The sequence below is a fragment of the Phacochoerus africanus genome, chromosome 2 (assembly GCF_016906955.1).
Source record: "Phacochoerus africanus isolate WHEZ1 chromosome 2, ROS_Pafr_v1, whole genome shotgun sequence".
Taxonomy (NCBI): Eukaryota; Metazoa; Chordata; class Mammalia; order Artiodactyla; family Suidae; genus Phacochoerus; species Phacochoerus africanus.
The window spans coordinates 98,460,778-98,472,775 of record NC_062545.1 but is presented as its reverse complement, the minus strand read 5'-3'; the positions used below and the strand labels follow the sequence as shown (position 1 = coordinate 98,472,775).

General features: G+C 50.7%; 1 protein-coding gene across 2 annotated transcripts in view; it reads left to right on the top strand.

Moving 5' to 3' along the window:
- The first annotated feature begins 4,593 nt into the window (after nucleotides 1-4,593).
- ST8SIA5 (ST8 alpha-N-acetyl-neuraminide alpha-2,8-sialyltransferase 5) overlaps nucleotides 4,594-11,998 on the top strand; it is a 74,584-nt gene continuing 67,179 nt past the window's right edge. The window contains exon 1 of one of the 2 annotated variants that reach the window (XM_047764192.1): nucleotides 4,594-5,640. In XM_047764192.1, the coding sequence (XP_047620148.1) occupies nucleotides 5,510-5,640 (131 nt within the window). In that variant the 5' untranslated portion in view covers nucleotides 4,594-5,509. The remainder of the gene's footprint in view (nucleotides 5,641-11,998) is intronic. The other variant, XM_047764198.1, reaches the window with a different exon arrangement.

Genomic DNA, 11,998 nt, shown 5'->3' with positions numbered 1-11,998 from the left:
TGCCGCAGGTATGGCCCTAAAAAGCAAAAAAAAAAAAAGGATAGGACCATCCCTCTGTATCTTTAGGATTGGTTCCAGGACCCTCATGGACACCAAAATCTGCCAATGCTCAAGTCCCTTATGCAAAATGGCATAGTCTGGAGTTCCTGTTGTGGCTCAGTGGGTTAAGAACCCAAATAGTATCCATGAGGACGCAGGTTCGATCCCTGGCCTCATCAGTGAGTTAAGGATCTGGAATTGCTGCAAGCTGCAGCATAGGCCGCAGATGCAGCTCAGATCTGGCATTGGTGTGGCTGTGGTATAGGCCAGCACCTTCAGCTCCACTTCGACCCCCAGCCTGGGAACTTCCCATATGCCTCAGGTGCAGCCCTAAAAGGACATAAATAAATAAATAAAATGGCATAGTGTTTGCATAAAACCTATGCACATCTCTAGATCACTCATATTACCTACTATAATGTAAATGCTATTAAATAGTTCTAAATACAAGGTAAATAAATGTAAGTAATGGCGGATGCACAGCAAATTCAAATTTTGCTTTTTGGAACTTTCTGGAATTTGAGGGTTTTTTCCCCCCAAACATTTTCTAGGCCTGGTTGGTTGAATTCGAGTTTGTGGAACCTGCAGATATGGAGGGCCAACTGTACTGCCACAGAGTGCTATCTGTGATTAATGCTGGCATCAGTCTTCTTCGCTGCTGATTCATGTGGGTGACCAGCCACTGGGGAGAGTCAGTACCAGGGTTTAAGGCTGTTATTTCCTATTGACTATTTTGGCTCTTGGCTTAGTGGGCTTTTTGCTATTACATGAGCTAGTTAGTGTCAGCTAGGGTGGGGACCAGTTCTCATGGCAATTCTGAATAAATTACCTATGAAGAAATAACTTACTCCTTTGGAAAACTTTTAAAGTTGAACATAAGTAATCCATCGCCCAGCAGATTCACTTCTAATCCTGATACACCACAGATATGCACATATTCACCAAAAGACATGCATGGAAGTTTCCTGATGGCAGCTACGCAGATGTCCATCAACAGGAGAATAGAGGAGTTTCCGTTGTGGCTCAGTGAGTAAAGAACCTGACTAGTATCTATCAGGATGGGGCTTCCATGCCTAGTCCTACTCACTGGATGAAGGACCCAGCCTTGCCACAAACTGCAGCACACGTCGAAGATGAGGCTCAGATCCTGCGTTGCCATGGCTGTGGTGTAGGCTGGTGGCTGTGGCTGTGGCTCCAATTCGACCCCTGGCCTGGGAACTTCTATCTGCCATGGGTACAGCCCTAAAAAAGACAAAAAACTAAAACTAAACCAGACCAAAACAAAACAAAACAAAACAAAACATAATGGATAAATAAGTTGTGCCTCATTTCAACAATGGTATACTCTAAACTATATCTATAAACTAACTATGACATGCAAGACATTAGTTTTCCATTGCTGTGAAACGAATTATCACAAACTTAGCAGCTGTACACGACACACGCTTACCAGCTCACAACCATGTGGGTCTTAAATCTGGGCACAGTGTAGCTGGGTTCTCTGCTGGGGGCATCACAGGCTGAAGCAGAGGTGTAGATGGTGGAGCTCAGGATCCTCTTCCAAGTTCACTTGCGTTGTTGGCAGAATTCAGGCTCTTCTTTGCAATTGGAGGACTGAAGTCCCCAGGAGCCAATCTCAGCTCTTAGGGGCATCTGCAGGCTTTGACGTGTGGATGGACCTCTTGGACTTCAAAACCAACAATGAGGACGTTCCCTCGTGTCAGTCCCTCTCACAGCTCATTCTTCCTCTTCTTCTCATACTTCTTCTCATCTGCTTTTAGGGCCCATGTGATCAGGCCTACTGAGAATGAACTCCGTATCTTAAAGCCAGCTGATCTGAGCTTTACTACATTGGCGACATGCCTTTATAGCAGCATGTAGATTAATGTTCAGTTGAGAAGCTGGGAGAGGCTGTAAGGGCAAGAGAGGATGAGGAACCTTGGGACCATCTTAGAAGTCTGCCAACTACACGATAACGTGGACGAATCTCTTAGTCGATGGTGGGCAAAGACAGACATGAAAGAACATGTAATGTAGGATTCCATTTGTACAAAAAGCAAGAACAGGAAGCACTGTACTTTGGTGTTACAAGTCACACAGTAGTTCCTCTTGAGAGGGTAGTAACTGGAAAGGAGCAGGAAAGGGTCATGGGGGGACTGATAATGAACTTTTTTTTTTTTGTCTTTTTGCTATTTCTTGGGCCGCTCCCGCGGCATATGGAGGTTCCCAGGCTAGGGGTCCAATCGGAGCTGTAGCCACCGGCCTACGCCAGAGCCACAGCAACGTGAGATCCAAGCCACGTCTGTGACCTACACCACAGCTCACGGCAACGCCGGATCCTTAACCCACTGAGCAAGGCCAGGGATCGAACCCGCAACCTCATGGTTCCTAGTCAGATTCGTTAACCACTGCGCCACGACGGGAACTCCTTTTTTTTTTTTTTTTTAATGGTTGTACCTGTGGCAAATGGAAGTTCCCAGCCAGTGGTCAAAATGGACCTGCAGCTGAGGCCTACGGCACAACCATTGCAACACGATCTGAGCCACATCTGTAAACTACACCATGCTTATGGCAACGCCAGATCCTTAACCTGCTGAGCGAGGCCGGGGATCAAATATGCATCCTCATAGAGAAAACTTTGGGTCCTTAACTTTGGGTCCCTTCCTGTAGCCACATCAGGAACTCCATGTTTTTGTTTCTTCTTCTTTTTTTTTTTTTCCCCCTTCTCTTTAGGCCGCACCCAAGTCATATGCAAGTTTCCAGGCTAGGGGTTGAATTGCATCTACAGCTGCCAGCCTATGCCACAGTCACAGCAACATAGGAGCTGAGTCACATCTTCGACCTACACCACAGCTCATGGCAACACCGGATCCTTAACCCACTGAGTGAGGCCAGGGATGGAACCTGAGTCTTCATAGACACTGGTCAGGTTGGTTACTGCTGAGCCACCACGGGAATTCCCAGTGTTTTTGTTTCTTGATCTATGTGCACTGGTCACGTGGCATGTGCACCTTGTGAAAACTCAGCAAGCTGTACATTTTTAGAAGAATTTGGATTTATTATTTTAAAATAGACTCGTTTGGTTTTCCCAAAGAAATGTGCATCCAAAGACAGCTGTCAGAGCCGGTACCTGAGGGGTGTGGAGAATAAGCAAGATAGGAAAGGAAATAGAAGAGTGAGTTGCCTGGAGATGGTGATGGACCTTAGGAACTTTGCAAAGTGAAAGCCAACTAGATGAAGAACTAGAACACTGTTAACTTGAGTCCATGTGCCAGACCTGCTACATAATTTATGTGGCCCATTGCAAAGTGAAATACTGGAATCCTTGTTCAAAAAATAAGAATTCGAGACAGCAAGAGTGGAACATGAAGCCAAGGCTGCAAGTGGGGTGTACAGCACTGGTTCCACTCCCTGGAAGCCAGCCCTGCTTGTGTGTATGGGAGAAAGAGCGACCTCTCAGATGCCAGACTTCTTGCTAGGTGAGCTACTCTGGGCAACTAGAGTTTTGAACCTAATGATTGTAAAATGGGTCAACCAGAGGCTAGGAGGTGCTAACTCATTAATATATGCAAGAGCAAGCACTTTGATGTGCAAGACACCAAACGTGGAGATTATAATAATAATGGTCTTGGGCTTAATAGATACGAACTATTGCTTTTGGAATGGGTTAGCAATGAGATCCTGCTGTGTAGCACTGGGAACTATGTCTAGTCACTAATGATGGAGCATGATAATATGAGAAAATAGAATGTGTACATGTATGTGTAACTGGGTCACCATGCTGTACAGTAGAAAAAAATTGTATTGGGGAAATAACTATTAAAAAATAATTAAAGGGGTAGAAGAACCCACAAGAAACTAAAAACAAAAAAAAAGTGCCATCGAAATGTTTTTGTGTTATTTCTTTAGTTGGCTAAAAAGCCTATTGGCAATCTTATGGATAATATTTATTTGATACATAGATAGCACAGGGTCCACGGGGCTCAACTTGTGAATGGACACAGATTCCAAGATATTGGTGGAAACTGAATTATGAGATTTAACCGTGGGTTCCTGGGTCTTTCCAGTTCAACGGGCAAACAACTCAATGCGGAGACCAGCGTGTTGGACTGGCTGGAGGGCCCTGGGAGGGGGCGCCCTAGACTCATCCGGTGAGGGCTCCGTGGTGACTGCCGAGGGCACGTGACTCTCGGGCGGCAGGACACTCTGCGGTGCCAGGCTCCCAGGGCTGTCGCTGGGCGTGCGGGGGGCGGGTGAGGGGTGAAGGGGAGGATGGAAGCACAGTTAGGGGCTAGGATTTCTGAAGAGGCACGACTTCAGCATTGCATTTCGGTGTTTATTTTCCCTGATGCGCACTCTTGACACGCAGACGTTTCTAGACTTAGTGATTAAAGCTTTGGGGGACTGTGGTGCCCAAAGGCGGCCAGCTGCCTGACCTAAGATTTACGAGTGGTTCCAAGGATGAGACAAGGTCCCAGTGTCTCAGTGACAACAAGGTCTTTGACGAAGAGCCGAGAGCTGCGGTTGGGGCGGGGGAGGAGTCCTGTGGCAGGGACGGAGAGACCCTGAATCGCCTCCTCGCAAGAGCTGGGCGCCCGGGGCGCGGGCGGGCAGCCCCGCAGGCCATCAGCATGCAGAGCTGAGTCCTCCGTCCTTGAAGGGTTGCCCGGCTGACCTTGCTCCGCTTTCTCCGGAGAAATCTGAGAGCGCAAGGACGCGGCCACAGCGGTGACTCAGTGCCCTCCGCCCCGCATGCAAATGCTCCCTTTCAGCCAGCCGGGCTCCGCAACCTCGGCTTCCCTTCCTGCCTCCTTTTTAAATTCCATGCTTCAAACCCGGCGTTTTCCTCTCCACCCCTCCCCCTCTCCATCGCTCGCCTGCGGTTAGCCAGATTGTCCCGGTGTTTTGTCCCCCACTTCCCATCTGTAGAACTGAAGGCCGACCGTCGCGCTCCCTCGCTGCGGGCCCGGGGATCAGACGTGGCCCGCCCGGGCCAGGCACAGCGCAGGGCGACCGATTCCTGAGCCGGACCGGAGGGGGCGGTGCGCGGCTCTCTCGGGCGCACAGGCGGACCTTGCCGGGGCCCAGCTCCCCATTGGCTGCCACCTCGGCAGGAGGGGCCGCCCGGGATCGGGCACCTGGCGTCGCCCCTCCGCAGGGAAACCGGAGGCTGCCGGGCACCAGCGCCGGGAGATAAAGGCTTACGGACGGAAGGCCAGGGGCTGCAGTCGAGCTCCCAGAGGCCGGCCCTGTTTGGACAGCCGCCCCGGCGCAGGCGACGCTCTGATGCCCCTGCGCCGGCTTTGCCAGCCGGAAACTTTGCGGGGAGAAGTCTCTCACCCGCTTGACCGCGCCAGAGGCGCCTGGTGGGCCGCGCGCCCCCGGGGGCCCCGCAGCCCGGCGCGTGATTGCGGGGACCCCCAGGCGTCCGGCGCCCGCCGCGCCTCGCGGTGCGAGAGCAGCCGCCAGGATGCGCTACGCGGACCCTTCGGCGAGTCGGGATTTGTTGGGGAACCGAACTTTGCTCTTCATTTTCATCTGCGCCTTCGCCTTGGTGACCTTGCTGCAACAGATCTTGTATGGCAGGAACTACATCAAGAGGTAAGAAAGTCCGAGCGCAGGTGCGGGTGCGCAGAACCTGAGGACTAGCCCTTAGGTGGCGGCCGCAGCGTCCATCACGGCGTCCCCAGGGTGAGCTGCCGTGGGGTCTGCACTTAGGCTCGAGCACCGCCGCGTTAGGTTCGGGTCACCATGCTCCGAAGCGCGTCTCTTCTCTCAGCCGGAAGAGAACGCCTGCCCAGCGCTGACCTGAGGGGCCCGACAACTTTGTTCTGCCGTGAAAAATAGGGAATAGGTTGGAATTCCGAGCGGCCAAGCTGACAATAAATCCATTCGAATGCCGCGAACGGCGCAGGGGTCAGATCGGTGTCCCTCAATCCATAGAGCCATGGCCATTATGGTTGGCTGCTGGGGGTGGAAGGTTCAAAACCGGATAGGTTTAGCTCTTGGCTCTTGAACTTTTGTGGGGGCCCTTGGGGAAAAAAGCATATCCGCCCCACCCCCCCCACGAGTGCCACACTAGCTGGGGGCTAGTGGGCCAGGACGATGCGACAGAGGTAGTGAATTCTTATAAACCAGTAACCCCTGGATCTGTGAAACTCACAACCTGGTTACTTCTGAAACAGCTGGTTCTTTCCCATCCTTCTGCAGAAGGTCAGATCTGCAGCAAAAGTTAACCCTCCCCTCCTGGGCTCTGCTCCCAACCCACCTTATCCACAGGCAAACTCCTTTAAGAGAAGGAACAGAAACTCAGGCGCAGCCTCAGTCCCTGTGTCTGCACAAAGTGTAAGAGATATCAACTGTTTTCTTTGGCCCTCCCTGCTGGCTGAGGGGGAGATGCTTTGGGTCACTCTGCCTGGTTCCAGAGCCTGGGGAGGGGGCTGCCCTAGGATCATCCCATTTCGGAGCCTCTTTGGGAAAGAGCCCACCTTTCTTTTCTGCTGGGGGGTTTTTCTTTTGCTTTCATCGTCTCCGACTCTCGATGTCCCTCCCCCCAGGCTGATAGAAAACAAAATGCCTGGCTGGCAGCATAAACATCCCAGCCTCTTCTCTGAACTTCCAGATAATAAAGCAGTTGTTCTCTTTTCATCCTTTGGATACCACATCAGTCATTTGTGCCCCTACTCTGGGCTGCACCCAGGGATGGGAGAGTGACATTGCTGCTGGGTCTCAGCTCCGAGAAGGAAAGGCCAGTGGTTGGGCCATTTCCTGCTCCACGGCCCAGAGCTGAGCAGGATGAGGCCCCTGAGCCAGGACATTTGTTTCCAACCCACCACTGCTTCTGACCTTCCCAGAGAGCTTTCTTCTCGGGTTGAGGGCAGCTGACGAGCTCTGGGTGTCGCCTGGCTTGCTAGAGCCCACTGGGTCTGCCTCTTTTGGTTCCTGCCACTCCCAAATGACCCTGTGCTAGGACAGCTGGGCCCCAAATGACCTGCTTGCTGCAGCCCCACCGGCCACTGTCTGCTGCACTTGCTCCTCAGCAGGGTGGCTCTGGGTTCCTGCCCCCTGCTGACACCTACCCAGAGCTGCCGGCGCTGTCCCGGCTGTCCGGGATCCCCGCTGCCTTGTCAACAGTGGGAGAATATTTGACCCTGTGACAAACGGCTGCTCAGCTTCTAAGTGCTTGCCCTGGCATGCCCTTCCTGATCCTGGGTTGATGGGCCGGCTGCCTGGAGTTCACGGGTATACCAGTTGTTTCCTACTCTCTCTCAGAGACCCTGACCCACTCAGTCTCAGAGCCTGGCCTTCCTCCAAGAACTAGGTGAATCCCATCAAGCAAGCAAAACTTGCACATACTCCATCCTGGAGGGACACTGTGGGGTCTTTAAAAAAGATGATGTGGTTCTGGTGTTCAAGGGGCTTGACCTCTCCTTGGGGAGGCAAGATGGCCACAGATGAGATAGGAAGTGAGTGTGAGAATATTTGAGGAGGGAGGCACCACTGGGCTGGAGTTGTTATGGAAGACTGCCTGGAGGAGGTGGGACTGAGTGGGTCCATGAAGAAAGAAGATTTGGGTAGATGGAGGGGACGCACACATCCAGACTGAAGCGGGCAGGAGCAAAGGTGCAGAGATTTGGCACCAACTCCTCTCACCTCTCCTGGTCTGGTCCTATCTGTGCTGTAAATCATTGGCTTAATCATTGGTTAGTTGTTCCTGGAGGCTGCCCTGACCCTGGGCCAAGTTGTGGCTGCCACACTGGTGCATGAAGAGCACCTGTTTACCCACCTAGTTTCCTGTACATCTCCTAATTGTAATGAATTGACTTGACGAGATTATTGGTCTATCTCCTGTCTAGCAACACTCAACACTTGAGTGTTCCTCCAGCAGATGTCCTGGAACAGCCTGCCTCAGAGTTACCTGCATGGCCCTTAAAATGCAGGTTATCCGGCCCCTGCCCGGGGGTGGGATCCCGTACTCTGGCTTTTTAACAAGCTCCGCAGATGATTTGTAAGAGGCTCCATCTGCTGCTCTAGGCCTCTGGTTCTCAATCAAGGGCAGAGTTGTGCCCTGGGCAATGGTTGTCACAGTGGGAGAGAAGAGCATCTGACATCTTGAGGGCAGAGGGCAGAGGCCAGGGAGATGGCTCAGGATGCTGCCCTAAGAGCCTGCCCACCATGAGAACATCTTTTCCAGCCCCAGACATGTCAGCAGCACTGAGGGGGAGAAACCCTGCTCTAGAGGAAAGCTCCATGAGGTAGGGTTTCTCTGTTTTGTGCCCAGCTGTGCCCCGAGCACCCAATATGGTGCCTGGCACATAGCAAATTCTCAAATATTCGATAGTGAGGAAGTGAATGAAAGGGGTGTGTGCGTGCCCGCCCACAGGGGTAGGAATTGCAGGAGACTCAGTGAAGACGTGGATCCCACTGGTGTAAGGGGGACTGTAGGGAAGGAGGGGACAGATGTGACACTGGGTCAGTGGCTTCAGTGAAATGCCTTGTGGGTTAGGGAGGACAATTTGAATTTGGTTCTTTAGGCCATAGGGAGCCACATGTGATCCTTGAGTAGAGTAGTGGTGTGATTAAAGCCACTAGAAGAAAGGCTCTCTGGGCCTTGTAAGGAAGGGTTAGAAAAGAGGAGAGGCAGGAGCTGTTGTCACAGCTGAGTCAAAAGTCAGGAGAACATGGCACTGGGGGCAGGTCCACTTTGGAGCCAGGGATTCATGCAGGCGGCCATTCTCTGCTTCTGTGTTGAGCTGGGTCCAGAGCCTTCATTGTTTGACATGATACAAAGAGCCCAGGGACACAAAGAGGGCCAGCTGTTGCAGTGAGATTCAGGGACAGATTGCTGGAAGGAGGTGGGGGTGTGAGTCAGTGTGCCTTCTTTCTTCTGGGCCCTGGCCTCTCCTGTGCTGTACAGTAGGCACTTTGAGGAAGCGGGTGCAGGAGGAGGGAGCGGCTGGGGCAGTGCAGGTGGCTCAGCGGGCTCAGGATCTCTCCTGAAGAAGGTGCGCAAGAAACAAAGCTGTGAATTGTGTTGGGGAAATAACAATAAAAAAATAAATAAATGAAGAAAGAAACAAAGCTGTGAAGTGTGTTCCTAATGTTTCCTGGCTTCATGTCTGTTTTTTTTTTGTTTTTTTTTTTTTGCTTTTTAGGGCCACACCCGTGGCACATGGAGGTTGCATCAGAACTGCAGCTGCCGGCTTACACCACGGCCACAGCAACGCCAGATCCAAGCTGTGTCTGCAACCTACACCACAGCTCACAGCAACGCTGGATCCTTAACCCACTGAGCGAGGCCAGGGATTGAACCCGCATCCTCATGGTTACTAGTCGGATTTTTTTCGGCTGTGCCACGATGGGAACATCTCGTGTCTGTTCTTGATTGAACAAATGCTTAATGAAGATTTCTTCCCCTCTGAATGCTACAAGGGTGTGCAAGACAGACAGTCCAGGGTCCTCGGGAGGTCACAGTCTATGGGGAAGACAGAAAGGTATATAACACATACATAAGCCACTCTGAAGGTGTGGACAAGGATGTGGAGGGAGCCCTATTGAATCAGGATGTCTTTAGTGTGAATGGGGGCGTTTGAAGGGAATATAAGGAAAGGGGAATGACCCAAAAGATTATAGGGAGCTAAGGAGTTCCCACTGTGACACAGTGGGTTAAGCATCTGATGTTGCCACAGCTGTGGTGTAGGTTGAAGCTGTGGCTCAGATTCGATCCTTGGCCCGAGAACTTCTATAAGCTGCAGATGTGGAAAAAGGTGGAAGGGAGGGGGTTGAAACCCTGTTTGAACAAGGGTTTGAAAGTTCAGGGGAGGTAGTTCCCATCATGGTGCAGTGGAAACGAATCTGACTAGGAACCATGAGGTTGCGGGTTCAATCCCTGGCCTTGCTCAGTGGGTTAAGGATCTGGCATTGCTGTGAGCTGTGGTGTAGGTTGCTGTGGCTGTGGTGTAGGCTGGCAGCTGTAGCTCCCATTGGACCTCTAGCCTGGGAACCTCCATATGCCGCGGGTGTGGCCCTAAAAAGGCCAAAAAAAAAAAAGTTCAGGGGAGACTCGTGTGTAGCTGGGGGCTGGATTGTGGAGTACTAAGTGGGAAATATGTGAGAAGGAGTTTGTCTGGAGGAAAGAGGGCAGATCGAGATTAAAACTGCTTGGACTCTTCAAGTCAGTCTACCTGGAGCTATCCAGCATCTCGTTGGAAGGGAGCTCAGGAGCTGTGGGTGGACAAGAGCCAGACCCACATTGGAGATTTTGGAGTCACTGAGCATGAGAATCAGCCTGAGTTCCCGCTGTGGCACAGTGGGTTAAGAATCAGCAGCAGCTCAGGTTGCTGCAGAGGCGAGAGTTCAATCCCTGGCCCTATGCAGTAGGTTAAAGGATCTGTTGCATAGGTCACAGCTGCAGCTCAGATTCAATCCCTGACCCGGGGAACTTCCATCAGCAGTTTTCCAACTTTTATGATTATTATCCACAGTAGGAAATGTGTCATACCCAGGGAGCCAGAACACACATACACATCTGTCTGAAACAAACATTTTGTGGAGACAATATTTGGCCTTATTATCAGAAATTCACTTTATATTTTCTATTGTACTTCATTAAAAAAAAGCCTGTTTTGGGAGTTTCCATTGTGGCTCAGCAGTAACAAACCTAACTAGTATTCATGAGGATGCGGGTTTGATCTTGGCCTCTCTCAGTGGGTTAAGGATCCAGTGTTGCCATGACCTGTGGTGTAGGTTGCAGACAAGGCTTGGATCCTGCATTGCTGTGTGTGGCTGGCAGCTGCAGCTCTGTTTAGTCCCTAGCCTGGGAACTTCCATATACTGCCGGTTTGCTGCCACTGGCCCCACCCCCACCAAAAAAACAGACAGAAAAAAAAATCCTGTTTTATGTCATTAAAAAAACAAATTCAGCCTTAAAAGGAAGGAAATTCTGATGCTTGCTGCAACATGGGTGAACCTTGAACACATTATACTAAGTGAAATAAGCCAGTCACAAAAGGACTAATAGTGTATGGTTCCCCTTATATGAGTAGTCAGATTCATAATGGCAGAAAGTAGAATGGTTGCCAGGGGCTGCAGGGCGAAGGAACAGGAAGTCACTGTTTAATAGGGATAGAGTTTCAGTTTGGGAAGATAAAATAGATGATGATGATAATGATGATAGTTGCACAGGAGTTCCCCTAATGGTTCCACTAGCATCAAATGAAGACAAATCTGACTAGCATCCATGAAGACGCAGGTTCACTCCCTGACCTCACTCAGTGGGTTAAGTATCTGGCATTGCTGTGCCTCTGGTGTAGGCCAGCAGCTACAGCTCCAATTCGACTCCTAGCCTGGGAACCTCCATATGCTTCGGGTTCAGCCCTAAAAAGACAATAACAATAATAATAATAGTTGCACACCAATGTGGCTGTGCTGAATATCACTGAACAGAACACTTAAAAATGGTTACAATGGTAAATTTTATGTTATGTGTACTTTTACACATTAAAAACAATTCTGGGGGAAAACCACTGAATTTATTGTATAACCTATTGGTTGAAACATGTCCCATGTGATGGAATTGGATGATGTCACCCAAGAGAGAGCAGAGTGAAAGATGATGATGAGCAGGGCCACGCAGGAGAGCCTTGAGGGCTGCCTGCACCCAAGGACTTGAGAGAGAAGAGCTGGCATGGGAGCTGAGGCTGCAGGGAGGTGGAAGGAAGAAGTTAAGGAGACAATGAATAAGGCACCGGGCTGAGAGTGGGCAACCATGACAGAGGGATTGGGTAGGAAGTGGCAGTTTGGGGATGAATGTTGGGGACAAGAATCGATAGAAGGATTTTCTAGAATTAAGGGCATGGAAGTTGTCCTCTCTTCCTTTGATCCCTCTGCTACTCAAAATCTCATTTGTTGGTGTTAAAATATTCACATGGACTCATATCCCTAGAGGGTCAAGGGCATC